At 47.6% G+C, this 17,250-nt stretch overlaps 1 protein-coding gene across 3 annotated transcripts in view; it reads left to right on the forward strand.

Annotated features, from left to right (window-relative positions):
* Positions 1–17,250, forward strand: part of LRIG1 (leucine rich repeats and immunoglobulin like domains 1) — a 101,682-nt gene that overhangs the window by 25,633 nt on the left and 58,799 nt on the right. For all 3 annotated transcript variants that reach the window (XM_059663026.1, XM_059663027.1, XM_059663028.1), the window contains exon 2: positions 11,158–11,229. In XM_059663026.1, the coding sequence (XP_059519009.1) occupies positions 11,158–11,229 (72 nt within the window). The remainder of the gene's footprint in view (positions 1–11,157; positions 11,230–17,250) is intronic.

A 17,250-nucleotide genomic window follows, 5' to 3' on the forward strand; every position in this document is an offset into this window, starting at 1 on the left:
CACAGGCTTGGTGCTTACAGTCCCAGTGAAAAGGAAGTTGCGTATTGTAATAGCAGAAAGCAGCCTGTGTAAGATGACGCATGCAGAGACTGTGCTCCCTGCACCTTGACTTAGTATCTTCGCAGTCACTTCCACAACCAGAGAAGTGGCTGTGGTGCCGAGAAAACGGTGGGACGAGCTTTTAAGTTGACAGCGTTTCATGACATCTTAGTCGCTTGGCTTCAGCGATGTTTCATGGCACATAAACTTTAAAAACCTGATGGAAAAGTTGACAGAACGAGATCCCACGTCGATGCTAGTGAATAAAGCCAGTGCATTAACTGTTAACCAGAAGGCTGGCCATCTAAAACTTTTTCTTATCCTCCACCTGAGGATACGTGTGTTGATTTGAGAGAGAGAGAGAGAAACATCGACTGGTTGCCTCTGTACGTGCCATGACTGGGGATCGAATCCACTACCTGGGTGTGTGCCCTGACTTGGAATCGAACTCGAAGCCTTTCGCTGCACAGGATGACGCTCAACCTACCAAGCCACCTGGCTGGGTTGAGTAATCTTCATTTTCAAGTTTTGAGGTAGCTGGGAAAGAAAGGGAGGGTAAAACAGGGAGATAATATTTAATGTTTGAAATCTAGAAGATGGTATTGAAAATCCAGAAGAGAAGATAGCGTTGAGAATGTCTGATAATGTTTGAAGGAGTCTTGCACTTAATCCGTTTGTACTGCAGGGTATCCTGGCAATTGCAAGGACATCTGGACTTTTGTATGAGCTTCATAGGTTTCTGATGACCAAGATGTTAGAGAGTAGTGAGTAGTGGGTGTGACTTCAGTGGGAGAAATGAAAGATGCCTGTGAGTGCCCCGAAGCTGACCGGGCCCCAGCCACACCCCAGGACCCCAGGCTTCCCAGAAAGGATCTTCCTTGCGCGTAGCTCTCTCCTGGGAAGGGAGTTAAACCACTTGTGTCAGTTGTCCCTTAAAATCTTTCCGTGTGGGTGGGGGAGGAAAGAGATGCTGATAACACTAAGGTAGGCTGTTGTTTGTACAGATGTATTTACTTTAAAAAAAAAAAAGCACTTTCATTTCCTTCTTCCTATGTATTACTCTTCTGTGACCCAGAGTGTTGCCTGAAATTGCCCTCTAAACATGTGCTTTAACAGCAACAAACCAGGATGGCTAAGCCTTGAGCTAACATTTAAAAAAATCTTTTGGCACACATTTCTGTAACTTGAGGTTTGCGTACTATTATTTTCATTGATTTGGATTATATTAGAATCTGAATTGTCAGAAATGAGGGTTAAAAAAGCCACAAAATGTCTTGAATCTTCCCTCGTTGTGGGGAACATCTAGACAAGAGTGTTTAGAACGGAGTGTAATGACTTGGGGGTGTTTGTTTGTTCTTAATATTTTAATGTGTGTCTTTTGTACTCAAAGGAGTAATATGTTATTGGAGGTTTCATTTCTGAGGAATCCAGCATCACTGATATAGTTTCCTAACTTACCTTTTATCCCAGTGAAATTCTTGGCTTTACCTTCTGCCAGAAAGACAGGCTTGGGATGTGGCCAGCAGTACTTTTTATGGGGCTGTGTTAAAATATGTATTTTCTTTAAAAATATTTTTTTATTGATTTCAGAGAGGAAGGGAAAGGGAAATAGAAACATCAGTGACGAGAGAGAATCATTGATCGGCTGCCTCCTGCATGCCCCCTACTGGGGATCAAGCCCTCAACCCAGGCATGTGCCCCTCACCAGAATCAAACCTGGGACCCTTCAGTCTGCAGGCTGATGCTCTATCCACTGAGCCAAACCAACTAGAACAAAATTCATATTTTCTTCTCTGATGGCGACGTTCCCCTCAGGGCTTTAGGTGGGGCACGCGTGTGTGAAATCAGTGTGCAGTGCCGAAGCATTTCAGTGGCGGGTAGGGAATTGACCACCACCTCGTTCCTGCTGGTTGGCGATTGTGCCAGTTTCGAAACCCATTCTGGTGGGTGACATATTCAGTCAAAGAGGTGTTCATAAGACATAGCTAGTTTGCAGCTTTAATATGTAACCCCAAAGTTAGTGGATTTTAAAGCTGCATCATGCTTTTCATAAAACCCTTTATTTACAGGGGTGGTTTTACAGGAAGCTCATCTCCACGTGGACATTTGTGGGGCGGAGGGTGCGGGTGGAGGTGTTAGGAAGGCAAACATTATTCTGTGACCAGAGGGGCACTGGTGGGCCTTAAGAAGCACTTGGTGAACCCGGGATTCCAAATTTATCCGCTAGATTAATGTGTCCTCACTTCCTGTCCCTCTGCCCGGCTGTTTTACCTGCTACAGAAGCAAGAGTCTCGTTCCTGCTTCCGCAGAGCAAGGTTCCAGTTAGGAGACTTCCTCCTTCATCCTGTCCCCGAGGAAACTCCAGCCTCGGGAGTGTCCCCAGAGGTGAGCACAGGGGCACTGTCTGTCCCTGGAGGTCAGGACTGATAAGCCTTCTGCTCTCACTGAAGCTCCTTGTGCCTCAGGATGTTGATTGATTGACAGGGAGGGAGGCCTGGCTCCCAGCACCGCCTGCCCTCTGTCCCACAGATGCTGGGCTCTGGGTCACGTGGGAGCTGTATGCTGGCTGGTGTCAGCCACGGTGCAGGGGCCTGTGTGGAGGTGATGAGTTGGGAAGTCCTGAGGAGTTTGCGAACTCTGAGAGGGCAGATTTGTGACCGCTGCAGAGATGATAGTACAGAATAGGGGACCAGACTGTTGACCCCTCTCCCCTCCTCCCCTGCTCCTTCCCTATGGTCAGACCACCTGGTGGCTGTAGACGCCTCTTCCTGGCTGGGCGGTCATGGTGGTGGCCCCTGTGTGGCGGCTGTGGGAGGGTCAGCCTGTGGCCAGCCGCTATTCCCCGTGCAGACCCCCTTTGTGGAGTACCTGCCCCCTGCAGAGCTGGTGGGCTCTAGTGCCTCCTCCTAATTTAATTAATTCATCTTTAGGGGCTAACGGTGCACGCACCATCTTTAACAAGAGACTGTTATGGGAAATTTGTGGACTCCCTAGAACCCCCCACAACCAAGCATGAAAGTGCTTAAATAACAAAATCAGCTCTAACCGGTTTGGCTCAGTGGATAGAGCATCGGCCTGCAGACTTGAAGGGTCCCAGGTTCGATTCCGGTCAAGGGCATGTACCTTGGTTGTGGGCACATTCCCAGTGGGAGGTATGCAGAAGGCAGCTGATCGATGTTTCTCTCATCGATGTTTCTAACTCTCTATTCCTCTCACCTTCCTCTCTGTAAAAAATCTATAAAATAAAAAAAACACAAAAAAACCCCCCGAAACACACACAACAGAATCACATAACAACCAATTAATTTCCTTTCTTTAGCCAAAACCTTAGTTTGGTAGGAAAAACAGATCCTAGAATCTCCTGTTTTAGGGGATGTTCCAGAAAGCAGATGCTGATCGCTTTCAGTGGTGGGGGCTGCTGACTGTTAGTCAAGCTCTCAGTAGTTGAACAAGGGCATATTCTGCTTCTGTGGGAATCAGCCTTTATGGCCTGCAGATGGACCTTCACGAGGGACCTGGCACGGACGTTTGCGAAGGTTTATATAACCCTTGACTTACTGACGGGCAGGCACGTGACTCTGGCTGCGCTTCTCCATGTTGTCCTGAAACTGCTTGTGTCTTTGTGTCTTGACCTCTCCTTTCTAGGAGGTCCTGTCTTCTTGACTTTTTTTTTTTTTTTTTTTAAAGGTTCATACCCTCCACGCCCTATTTAACATTTCTGGTACTCTTCCTCAAAACAGTGTTCTTCTCCCAGTCTTTTTCCAGGTTTCAGCTAAGGTTTTGTATTTTTCTGATAAATTTTTCTTACCACAACTGACTTTCCCTGCTCTGAGCGCCATCTGGACTCCATACCAGGGGTGATACCCTCAGATGCTCCAGGGGCAGGCAGGTGCTGAGCTGAGGGAAGAGAGCTGCCGGACAGTACAGCGGAGGCCCCTGGGCCCCTGGAGGGCTTGCTAACCAAAGGATTGCTATTGTCAGGGGTGCTCGCCCAGTGGTTATTTTCAAGGGAAACTGAAACTGTTATTTTGTGTGTGAAAACCTTAGGTTTCTCCAAACACTGTTGAGTCACAAGCAATTTTCCCTGAAGCCCAGCTTTGGCTGAAGGGCCAACAGTAGGCGGCTGTGCCTGCCACCCCCAGAGGCCTGCCCGCCAGGGCCTGTGGCTGTCATTGTTTGGTCCAGAGTCTCACCTGACCAGTAGGTTGTAAACTCCTTGAGGTTAAGGGCTAGAGCTTATCCTAATTTGTATCAGATCTTATCACAGCACAGTAGACATTGTAGGAAAACACTCAATTACTGTTTGTTGGATTTGACATCTGTTGGGTGCTAAGGGACAAAATTTAGACCTGGATTCAAACTAGCCATGGCCTGGGGTGAGGTGAGTGACCGGCTAAGGTGGAGGGCTGCATTCCAGGGGACTCCTCTCAGTTGTCTTCAGCGTCAGAATTCAGAGGCCACACTGATTTCCATCGTGATGTTAGCTAATTTTAAGGAATAAAAGTAGTTGGTGCCTCTGGGGTCCTTATATGGCTGGTGTGTATTATCTCTTTTGAATTGTTTGTATACCTCATTTGCATAGAGAACTATCTATGTAACATTTTCAAATAGTTAAGTAACTGTGATTCATTACTGACTTTTTAAAAAATATATTTTATTGATTTTTTACAGAGAGGAAGGGAGAGGGATAGATGGTTAGAAACATCAATGAGAGAGAAACATCGATCAGCTGCCTCCTGCACACTCCCTACTGGGGATTTGACTGCAACCCAGGTACATGCCCTTGACCGGAATTGAACCTGGGACCCTTGAGTCCACAGGCCGATGCTCTATCCACTGAGCCAAACCGGTTAGGGCCATTTACTGACTTTCTTAAATATAATTGACCCAAAGCTTACAGGATGAGCTGTATGTATCGTATTGAGTTAATATCTGAGTGATTTTTGCCTTTAATCATTTGCAGAAAGTGTTTCTTTTTCCGAGTCTCAGTTTAGGGTGTTATGCTTAGCTCACTGGAGAGAGATGGCCACACATTCCGGATCTTCTCCTGGTGGGAATTCTGGAACGAGGAGGCCCGAGGGGTGATTCTAGTTTAAGATGCAGTTTCATTCTAAATGTACGCCTTTAACCATTTGTACGCCTTAAGCATCTATAGACGCAAGTGCCAGACTTTTTAAAATTAAATTCAAAATATCGTGGCAGTTAACTGGTTAATGTGGATTATTAGGCTGTTTAGTAGTTGCGCTTGGGTAATGAGGGGAAATGGAAACATCACAGTAGAAAAGATAAGGACATCTGATATTCTAGATTTTAAATAAATCTCTTATTCTCAGACAACTTTATACTGTGGGTCTGGGGAACATAATGTGGTGATTTTATTGGGACTTTCCTGCACATAATTCCTCAGAAGGTAAAAATGCAGCAGCAGAAATAGCCTCCGGAGCGAGCCTAAGAGATTGAATAACTTACAAAGTTGCATGCTCTCCTCGCTCACTCACAGCCTTGACGTTTGAAAGCACTGCTCTCTGTCCTAGGAACGCAGGTGACTCCTTTAAAATGGGCGGCAAAAAAGCATTTCCTGAGGGTTAGAAGCGATGTCCACTGGAGTCCACAGTTTCCCGAGAAACACCAGACTCCTGGTGAGGCCTGGGCCCTCAGTAGTGCTCAGTAGTTGGGTCAGTGGATGTATCTGAAAGCTTAAATATGCAAAGTGCCCTGCCGGTCAGGAGCCCAGATAAGGTTGAGTAATGGGAAATCGCCTGGCCTGGACACCAGAATGACTCTGAAAACCTCCCTCCTCAGGGAATGCTTGCCACCAAATGAGGACAGTTCCTTCTGCAGTGAGTTATGGCTCCTATTCATACTGAAATACAAGCGGAGCTGTGCCGGCTTCCCGGGAGGGGTTTGTCTGCATTCAGTGACCTGTGAGCAGTGGCTGCTTGTGAGGACAGTGCGAATGATGTGGTCCAGGGATGCGGGGCACTTCCTCACGGAACCCACTCCACCAACACGGAACCTGGCATCCCTCGGCTTCCCAGGAGCCAATTACTTCCTGCTTGCCAGCCGGTTTCCCTCGTGGTTCTGGTTGCAGGAAGGTGCTGGTCAGGTTCTGTAAATACTGATGAAGCCTCCAGAGTTACTCTCAGAGGGCCTTTGTTTCAAGAGTGTCTTCCTGGTGAAGTGAGTTTCCCAAGGTCGCTCCCTCTGTGGGATGTTTAAGAACTTTGTGCGCCTAAAAGACGTGGGCTAATATCTGTGTCCATCCCCCCCCCCCCCCCCCCATTTTTTAACAAAGGCCTTGAATTATTGGGAAATTCACATTTATTGTTAAAATCCAAGTTTCTCACCAGGTGCCATTTCACTTTAAATATTTGTTGATTTCATGATTTGGAAGTATTTGCGAGCACTCCGAGACTTAGATTCAGCCCAGCTTAGCGGACCTTTCAGTGACGGTGGAAGTGCCTCTGTCTGCATGGTGCAGTGTGGCCCACGTGCGGCTGTGGAATACTTGCACTAGTGCGACTGAGGAACTGAATTCTTAATTCGTTCAAATGGTAACATTGTTGGCTGCGTGGCTAGTGGCTATTGAATTGGACAGCACAGGGTTACGTAATTGGGGGGGGGGGAGAGGTAATGTATGTTTCTCAGCTACTCGAAGCGTTCACTTTTCTAGTTTGGTGGGTTCAGGTCGGGGGATTTGTTACGAAAAATGCTCAGCAGGCCGACTGTGCCATGCACTGTTAAACAGTTTGCTTTTCAGGCAAATAAAACCTGGTAAAACTTGAGCTGTTCTCACCAGAGGTGCCTCTTGCGTGAGCTGCACAGGGTGGGCCGACGGTCATCTTTCAGCAGATTAGCAGGAAGAATATCCTTGGCTGGGCTCAATTGTTCAAAGATTGTGCACCCTTTTTACAAGAACAGGGACAATTTGTGTTATGACAGTGGCTGACAAAATGTTTAATGAAAGCTGCAATTGGCAGTAACTAAATTCCCTGAGGTTTCTTTCCGCTCCTCTTTGCTACTGAAAGGTGCAGAAATGCTTTTGACAGCATCTGTCCTGCTGACAGATGACTTGTTTTGACAGGAGAATCTGAAACCTTCAACTTCAGGCACATTCAGATGTCCAGCTGGGTGAGGGTTGCTCGTGTTTGTAGAAATAAGTGAGGTCTTTAGATTTGTGTGCATGGCAGCTGCCACCTGAAAGAAAGTCCTCATTGAAGGGTTTTCACTGATTAACTCTTTGTTCTTGAGAACTAAGATGAGAATTCACATCCCTCTCTGTACAGTTCTTGGGCTGAATAAATGTAGTTCATTAATCACTGAAAACGGAGTGTCAGTAAGCATAGTAGTCAAAGGGTCAAAAAACAACAACTTTATTTAAAAATTGTTCTGAAGAAAGTAAGCCATTGTTGATAATATTATTCACAATATCCAGAAGATGGAAACAGCCCAAATGCTCATCTGCTATTGAAATGATAAAATGTGTGTGTGTGCACGCGCCTGTACACGCACACGCACGCACGCACACACACACGAGTATTATTCAGCCCTGAAAAGGAAAGAAATTCTCACGTATGCTACAACATGGATACACCTTAAGAATAGCATGTGAAGTGAAATAAGCCAGAAACAAAAGGACAGATACTGTATGGTTTCACTTACCGGAAGAACCTAGAGTTGTCACATTTCATAGAGTCAGACAGTCGAGTGGAGGTTGCCAGGCCTGGGTGGGGCACAGGGAGGATGGGGAGTTAGTGTTTAAGAGGAACTAAATTTCAGGGAGAAGATGGAAAAGTTCTAGGGATGGCTGATGCTGATGGTTGCACAACAATGTGAATGTGCATTGAACTGTACACTTAAAAGTGGTTAAGATGGTGCATTTTATGTTATCTGTATTTTACCACAATAAAACAACATTATGCTGGCAGTTTGTCTTCCTGAAATGAGTAAACAAGAAAATGCCTCTGAGAATTTTATTTCAGATTATAGTCATCAGGGAGAACCTGTAATAATCAAAGCGTAATATGCTAACTAGACTGGATGTCCTTCTGGATGACCTTCCAGGTGAAGCCGGGGCTGCAAGGGAAGCCCGGGTCCCAGGTGCTGGAGGGAAGCTGGTGCTGGCAGCTGGGGGAAGGAATGCCTACTCTTGCATGAATTTCATGCATTGGGCCTCTAGTACAGTAAATATTTCCCCCATGTCCTTGCCACCCCGGGGCCTGCGCTTCATTAGCTGCCTCCTCTGCAGTCGCTGAGGGCCTCCCAGAGGATGCCCATTAGAGCCAGTCTGCTCCACACCCCTTGGCTGGTGCACGGCTTTCCTACTGCATCGCAAGTCGAAGGTATCACTTCCAGGCTGACCCAGTGAGAGCTTAAGCTCCATGGACAAATCCATTCATCTTCATCACTGCTTACTGGCTCTTAGGGCTCGAGCCGATGCTGCTTGGCTTTGTGAGAAGATCAGCTTATGGAAGACCCCTTTTCAAGCAGCCTTACATGACTTCATTCCAGAGAGTGTGAAGTGAGGCTGCCAGTGGACTGCCTAAGAGCCAGCCCTGTGACCCAGCTCCCCTGTGGCTACACATAAAAGCCAGCAACAAGTCACTCGGTTTTGAACCCGATAGCCTCAAGCTGTGGCCTAGGTGAGAGGTTGAAAACTGGTGGCCCCCAGGCCAGATGTGGTTTGCAGATATGTTTTGTTTGGCCCATCTAGGGTTACTTCTTTTTTTCTTTCTTTCTTTCTTTTTTTTTTTTTTTTAAGAATTGAAAAGACTTCATGTGAGAATGCAGAGTTTGAGCTTCCTTTAACAATGGAGGAGCCTCGTCTGCGCTGGCTTTGGGCAGGCGGGCAGGCACTGCTGTGTCCCTCAGTCCACGCCGACAGGTGGCTGTCCACATGGCTTGTCTGCCCCCCTCCCTCTTGCCTTTGTGGTTTCTGAGTCTCTGATATCTCCTCCAGCTCAACACCTTCCATGACCTGTGCTGATGTCAGCTCGTTCCAGTCCCTGTAAACTCTCGTATCTCTAGACACAGACACAGTATTTCATGCCCCCCCCCTTTATGATAATGTGCTGAAAACAGAAGACAGTTTCAGCCCGTCTGGTCCTTTTTCTGATGTGGGCAAAGTCTCTCCATTTGTGGATTTTCTTTTCCGAGTCTAACCAAGTGCAGACAAGCTCACACTTGACTTCGGTATGTGGTTTTAAAAATTACCACCTTCAGTTTTTTTATAGTAACATAATATCTAGACAAATTGCTTCTCATTCAGGCTATGCCCCGAACATAGATGTGCCATTATTGCACGTGTGGTTTGACTTTCATTTAGATGAATGTCTTGGGTTGGCAGTGAAATGGCTATCAGCTCTAGGCTAGTATTGATTGGAATGTCTCTGGGGTGAGTTTAAAAGGTAGTTGCCACTTTTGTGACATTGTGCCCCTTAAGAGCTAGAGCCAGCCGTGGGCAAACTACGGCCCGCGGGCCGAATCCAGCCCGTTTGAAATGAATAAAACTAAAAAAAAAAAAAAAAAAAAAAAAGACCGTACCCTTTTATGTAATGGTGTTTACTTTGAATTTATATTAGTTCACACAAACACTCCATCCATGCTTTTGTTCCGGCCCTCCGGTCCAGTTTAAGAACCCATTGTGGCCCTCGAGTCAAAAAGTTTGCCCACCCCTGAGCTAGACTTTAAACTCATGATGAGTAGCATTGTTAATTGGCAGTAATGCCAATGAGCTCTAATAGCTGAGATGAAAATGTTGACCTCGCTGGCTTCCACAGGACTGCATATATTGTGGCCAGAGCAAGGTGCACTGTGCAAGAAGGGCTCATTGGACCACATCTCTGTGGCTTCTGTTCCTGTGGATTAATTAACCTACTCTGGGGTGAGGGTGTGATCTGAGGAGCTCCCCTGACCATGCAGTTTCCAGCTTGTTGCGTGTCTGCCTGTGTGGGTACAGCTGGGAGTGCAGGGATAGGGATGTGACTCTGAATAATTGTGACAATGCCATCATTTCCAGAAGGCCGCCACATGTGTGGCTTTCATGCCGTTGGTTAGCACCAACCACAGATTTCTTGTGACCGTGGATCCTCTCTCCTGTGCTTGGTTACTCCAATATTTACTGTATTCATTGATAGTAGGAGCGCCACGTTGATAGTATAGCTTTGTGATTACAGTCTTACAGTGTTCACTTTCTTGAGTCCCTTCAGCTCTGACTAGACCTGTGAGCGATTTTCACTCTTAAGTTGTGCAGACAGAATTTCTCAACCTATGAATATTACTGTTGACTTAGGGCTTGGTAGTTGGTGGTTGTTAAGGGCTGTACTGCTCATTGAAGGAGGTTAGCAGCATCCCTGGCTCCCACCCTCAGTGCCATAGCCGCCTTCCCTTCCTTGCAGTTGTAACAACTCAAACTGTCTCCAGACTTTGCCTGTGTCCTCCCTGAGTGAGAACCAGTGATTTTAGACAACAAAGGGTCAGCCCTCAACCCGTCTTTTTTTTTTTTTTTTGCTGTTGCTTGATGGTATTTGATGCGTTAGTAAGACATTGATTAAAAAGCGCCCTTTATTTTTTTATGTTTTTTTAGGTAGGTATTTAAATTTGTTTTCTTTATTGATTAAGTTTATTACATATGTGTCCTTATTCCCCCATTGTCTCCCCATCCCCCCACACTCATGCCCTCACCCCCTGGTGTCTGTGTCCATTGGTTAGGCTTATATGCATGCATACAAGTCCTTTGGTTGATCTCTCACCCTTAGAACAGCCTTGGCCTTGATAGGGTACAAAGCATGTGGACCAGCACACTCTAATGTAGGCAGCAGGCTGGCTTACCTTAGAATTTCTTTCATGTTGCTAAGTGATGAAATGGTATTGATTAAAATTCATTTTAGTTTAGCCAAGCTCAGATGATTAGAGATTTTCACAGGGACATGTTTATGGATGCAAGTGGCAAGAGGTACAGCTATAAAGATCGGTGTCAATAGGTTATTTAAAATAATGTGTGCGATAAGGGAAATCATTATTTTATTTGGGGGTGGAGTAGAAGATTCCTGAATTTTGGGTGTGTGGAAGTTTTGATTCAGCTGGTTTTTTTTCTTTCTTTTTCTCTCCCTTTTCCAGAAACCTGAGTTACAACAAACTTTCCGAGATTGACCCTGCAGGTTTTGAGGACTTGCCAAATCTACAGGAAGTGTGAGTGTTTTTCCCCAAACCTCTCGGGGGTTGGAGGGGTGGAGAGCTCCTTGGGAAAACCCTCTCCTACTGCCGGGGTCGGGGTCTGAGCTGCTGAGGAGGAGCCTAGTGGTGAGGTTGTGGGAGGCAGGTGTGCTCTCCCCCAGCTCTCCCTCCTGCAGCACCTCTTCCTCCTGGGCTGTCAGTGATGGTGGCCGAGGCCGTAGGTACGGGTTTGCTGGGAATCACAGAACATGTGGGTGCAGGGCGGCCCCTCCCTGTGGGAAGCCCTGTGGACCAGCCGGGTTAGCACACCTGGCTGGTAGTTCCCCACAGTTCCCAGGAAACAAAGTACAGAGAGCGGCCAGGAGAGGCTTACCTTTTCTGTCCCCTCTCCAGACAGAGCTGGGCACGCTGCCCGTGGAGCTCCCGGCCGCTCGTCTCCAGCGTCCTTTAAAGCAAGCCTCCGTTTTTTTCTTCTTTATAATGTAAAGAATTCTGCTTTAAAAATGGGTGTTAGGATTATCAGGAATTTTACTTCCACAGGGACTTGAGGACACTTTCACATAAATCATGCATACCCACTGCAGAAAATTTGGAAGCTATAGAAATATGTAAAGACTGATTAATTAAAACGACCAGTATTCTTACCCAGACATAACCATGGTGAGCACTTAGTGAAAAACAGACACCTCTGCACATGGAAGTTTGGAATTAGCCTTAGAGACAGCAGTCATGGCAGCGCCCAGCTACACCTTTGGTGACGCTGTCCTCATGCGGACACTACGATTGATAGAAATTATTTTCTTTACAAGAGTTTTCCCCACTTTACAGAAGAGGAAGTGGACCTGGGAGAAGCTAAGTTCACTTGTGCAGTGTTACGTGGTTGGAATATCTGAGAGCTGAATGCAAATCCATTTGATTCCAAATGTTCTGCATTTAACCCTACAGTGGCACCACCTAAATTCCCATGTCCCTCACTAACCCGCACTATTCAACGGATGGTTTTCCAGACAGAAAATCCAGTGTTTGACAGCTTGCATCCTTGCGTCTTTCTACACCATCTTCTCATTCTAGGCCAGTGATAGCGAACCTTTTGAGCTCGGCGTGTCAGCATTTTGAAAAACCCTAACTTAACTCTGGTGCCGTGTCACATATAGAAATTTTTTGATATTTGCAACCATAGTAAAACAAAGACTTATGTTTTTGATATTTATTTTATATATTTAAATGCCATTTAACAAAGAAAAATCAACCAAAAAAATGAGTTCGCGTGTCACAGGTTTGCCATCGCTGTTATAGGCCCAAGCATTTCCTCCTCCCCCTCCAGACCCACGCCGCCTCCAAGTTCAGCCTCTCTCCTCCCCTGCAGGTGGCTCTCCCCTCCCCTGAGGCCCCGGTGCATTTGTAGGCAGGACGGCAGGGTGAGACCGCCCCTCCTGCGCTCCCTCAGGGCTGTGCCTCCTCTCCTGCCTCTGCTAACACTCGGGAAGGTGGGCCATGCTGGTCATGGTGCTGAGCACTGCACTCCGTACGGGCACTCATACTTTATCCAAGGCACCTCTGTGGCAGCACCACCTTCCCGCGTGCGGGGGTTGTAAAGGCAGCGTGGCATCGTATGGGTGCAATACGGTAGAGCGGGAGAAACACACCTCGTGGGAGCAGACAGACCTGGGTTGAGGACTGGTCCTGTTCCTCAGCGGACTGTGCCCTGAACAAGGTACACAGTGCCTCAGCGCCTCCTTTTGCTCTTCCGCAGGGTGGACATGGCTGTGCATTATTGCTGTTACTGCTAATTGGACATGACGTCCACGTCCTTGTATGTGGGAAGAACTCACTGAAAGTTTTTTCTCTTCTGCTACCTTCTAATCCCATAGCCACTCAAGCCGGGTCCATTGTTAAAAATAAACCCTTGAGGGCCCATAGGTTGAACCGGGACCACCTCCGTCCCTGGTGTCACACTGTGGGGTGGGTGACAAATTCCCCAGTGCCCAGAGCAGTGTAACTTCCCACGTAGGGATAATGCCTGGTGGAGGCAGAAAGAGACTGTCGGGAGTGAGGGGTGGGGGAGGATATTGAAGAAAAAAATCATAGTTGACAGACAGCTGCTTCTAAGTGGACTGGCTCAGGGTTTCCCAGGAGCTGTAGGCTCTTCTAACCCTGTGAGCCTGCGAGTGGAAACCTCAGCGAGGGGCACCGCTGGCTGGCGCTGCAGGCGATGGTGCCTTAGCGGTGATTTTATTTTGGAGGCCAGACCACAGAGCACCGCGGCCCGGCTGAGAGAAGGGAGCCTGCTGGAGGCCCCCGGGGCCATGGGGACATTTGTGCAGCTGCTGCGGGCCCCACGGCTTCACCGCCCACAGCTCGGAGGAAAGCCCACCAGGAGGGCCTCTGCCAGGGTCCCGGTGCCGGGCTTCTCTGTTAACAAGCGGCTATTTATACCGTCTCCGAAGCTGCGCTGGCATCGCATTACTGCCGCCCGCCCGCCCGCCCGCCCGAGGAGGCTGTGTGGGGTGCTGCCTGTGCTTTCCCCGGCCCTTGACCTGCTAGTAAAACGTTCCCGCGGGCCCGGCGGCGAGTGGGCCCCGCCTGGGGGTGTTTGCTCCCCAGTGTGTGTGGCGCTGAGGGGAGGGCTGGAATAATGAGGGTGTAAATCACCACCGCCCATTAAGCATTTACTCTGTGTCTGGCTCTGTCCTAAGGTGTTAGGTTTAATTATTTCGGCTGGATCCTGCCCAAAACCTATGCAGTTGGTAAAGTCCCCTCCTAATAATCCTGCTGCTCTCACAGCGGCCGGGCTCCGGCCTTAAGGCAGCACCTGCCTCTGGCGGGTCTTTCATGAGCCCTGCAGGTGACGTGCCGGCCCAGAGCCCGCACAGGGAGCACCGCCTGACGGGAGCTTCACAGTGAAGGTTCACGATGCTGACACGTCTCTGGCCATGTGGTGCGTAAACTGTGTGCCATACAGTCTTGCCAGTTATATTTACTATGCCGTATTCTCAGGTGCCTAAAAGCACTAATAATAATGGTTATTGATTAAGTGACCCTGATCCCAAAACCTATGCTCCTGCTTATTATTTATGACTTTTAGGAAACAAGATAACTGAAGTCCCAACTCCCTGCCCAATTTTGACTGTTATTAATTGCAGCTCTCTTTGTGTTTGGAAACAACTGAAGTGTCTGAATAGCGGAATGGCTAAATAAATTATGGGTCATCCATGCTGCTCATGCCAGCGGAGGAGTGCTTTGCAGCGTGTTAAAAGAGTGATGGAGGCTTTAAGATACACGACTAAGGGAGAAACGGGCAGAACCGTCTCTGTAAGACACAGCATCTGTGTACAAGGAAAGCATTGCTCCTGGTGGCAGGCAGCGGGAGCTTCCTAGAGGCAGACCATAGGACCAAATGAAGGGAGCTTTATTTTTAACTGTATATTCCTGGTATTCTCTTTTGAAAGGGGTTGAAAATTTTATTGTGTGCTTATATCAGCTGTTCAGTAAATAAACAAATTAATTAAACAAAAAACAAGAAAAACTCCAAAGCTCTGTTACCCAAAGTTATCCCTTGGGTTTTTTATTGTTGGTTGAAGTCTGAGTTGATTGGGTGGTAATAAAGTACTCTAAAGTGGCTTTCTCCTTAACATTGGAAAAACTTCTTTAACCAAGTCAAGTAAATGGAAGCTTTGGAAACAGCTGAGGGTCTGAAGGTTGGAACTAGGGAAGTCCCACATGTCGGTGCTGCCCGGGGTCGGGTGGCCCCTCTACCCATTTGCCTTAGTCACACTCTCCCAGCTCAGGGTTGGCATGGTGCCGAGTCATGGTCCGGGATCATTAGGAAAAGATTCAGTTATGGAAGCCAGACATTGTAGGGGATTGTTAGGGCCTTGGATGGAAGCGGATTGGGGGGCGGAGGGTAAAGGGCAGAAGACCACAGTTCTAGAGTTCAGAAGATTTCGTTAAACACAGTCTTCAATCTCTGCAGTCTCCTTCCTGGCAGAGACTGTGCGGGCCTCCCCAGGGCCCTCTCCCTGCGGGCCTGACGGGGCTATTTTTGACCAGTCTCTATTTCAGTCTGGCAAGCGGGTCGTGTCACAGAGCCAGTTTGGCCTCCACTGCCTTCTGCGGGTAGTATTCTTGTTTCAGCAGGGAACAGGGCGGGCAAAGAAAGCCCTACTGTGGAGCTAACAGACATTCATCTAGCTAGAGGTTCTTTTTCAGAGTCGTGATCGGGAAGGAAGCTGGCCACCACCTGTCCTTCTAAATCAGGCAGCCTTGTAGATGAGAGCCGGGAGCCCTGCTCCGCCTGTTGGCCCTGGGCTGCGCGCCCTCCCCCCCCCAGATGCCCGTTTATCTTATCTTTAGCACTGGTCAGCACACCTGTGCACTCCGCTTCCAGCAGTTTTGTCAAGACGCGAACTTTTTATCATGATGCCCCTTTTCCTTGTTCACTTATTTCTGTGAACTTGGGGGGAGCAGCTGATTGTGTGCAGGAGGCTCCCTGAGACCAGGCTTGGTCAGCAGAAGTTCCCCTGCAGGGAAGCCCACCCTGTTTGATTCAGGTTCAAAGTCATGTCACACCCTAAGCTGAAACAACTACCATGTCTGTTGGGGAGTAGGAGCTCTCCATTCGCTGGCCTTTTCCCTGTTGTCTCCTCCGACTTGCAATTGCACTTGGTCCAGCTCTTATCTATGATCCTGGGGTAGTGACTTGAACTGAAACCTGAGCTGGAGAACTTACCTGTAAGTCAGGGACTAGTGATAGAACCTGGAACCTAACTCAGGGTTGTGATGATGAAGTTACCTAATGCATGTGGCGTGGTTGCCTTAAGTTATAAAGAAATAGAGGGTGATGGTTAGGAATCTAGAGTTTGGGGCTAGATCAGCCGTGGGCAAACTACAGCCCGTGGGCCGGATCCGGCCCGTTTGAAATGAATAAAATTAAAAAAAAAAAAGGACCGTACCCTTTTATGTAATGATGTTTACTTTGAATTTATATTAGTTCACACAAACACTCCATCCATGCTTTTGTTCCGGCCCTCCGGTCCAGTTTAAGAACCCATTGTGGCCCTCGAGTCAAAAAGTTTGCCCACCCCTGGGTTAGATTCTTGGGGCCACTGGCACTTCTCATGCCCATCCTCAAGTTATTTCATATCTCAGTGTTTCAGTGTCCTCATTGGCACAATGAAAATGTTCCTGGGAGCTACCCCTAGGGGTCTAAAGGTGAGTTAGTGCATTGGTGAGCTCTCAGAGCTGTGTCTGGCACACAGTAAGCCCTCCATAAGTTGGCTGCTGCTATTAAATTGCTGTTACCACCATCATCTGAGAGTCCGTAAGCAGGCTTGCTCTGACAAGACCTGAGGGTCTCCTTTAGTAATAAGTGCATTGATGGTACTGTAACATTTATTAGTAGATTCAGACGATGGGAGACTGTTCAGTATCTTTGTACCGACATGCGAAACGGACGACTGCAGGGCTGGAGGAGAGAGAGTGAAGCAGAAACCAGCTGATTTAGGGAGTCAGATAAGAAACTGTTAAAGTGATTGATTGTCCACTTCAGCACACAGACAAGGGCCCTTTAAGAGGAGAAAGGATTTGCCACATGATACGATCTGCTTCCTCTCCCACCCAGATGCTTCAGTCTGAAGCGATTGAAGCAGACATGCTGTGTCCCATGGCCCAATAACTGCCAGGCTTCCTCTCTAACTGGCTTTGGCCTGAAGAACGGCAATGGGGCAGTTCAAGGCCTTTTTCTTCCTTTTTTTTCTTTTCTATTCATTTCTATACAAGATGGCACACGGTCAGATTTTTCCATTCAAGCAAATGCTAGCTGTATACCTTGTCTATCTACAGCTGGATTTTAGCGGCCTCGTCTTCAAACAGTGACAAGATGGCCTATATAGGACAAACTCCCTTAAAAAAATGGAACTAAGATAACCCAGCTTTACCCTCCTTGATTCTGCATCTCAGATACAATTTCTTTTCAGCCTGTCACTGGCAGAAAGCCTGACCACTGTGCTTTGGCTTTCTCAAGGATTTGGGGCTCAC

The sequence above is a fragment of the Myotis daubentonii genome, chromosome 14 (assembly GCF_963259705.1).
Source record: "Myotis daubentonii chromosome 14, mMyoDau2.1, whole genome shotgun sequence".
Taxonomy (NCBI): domain Eukaryota; kingdom Metazoa; phylum Chordata; class Mammalia; order Chiroptera; family Vespertilionidae; genus Myotis; species Myotis daubentonii.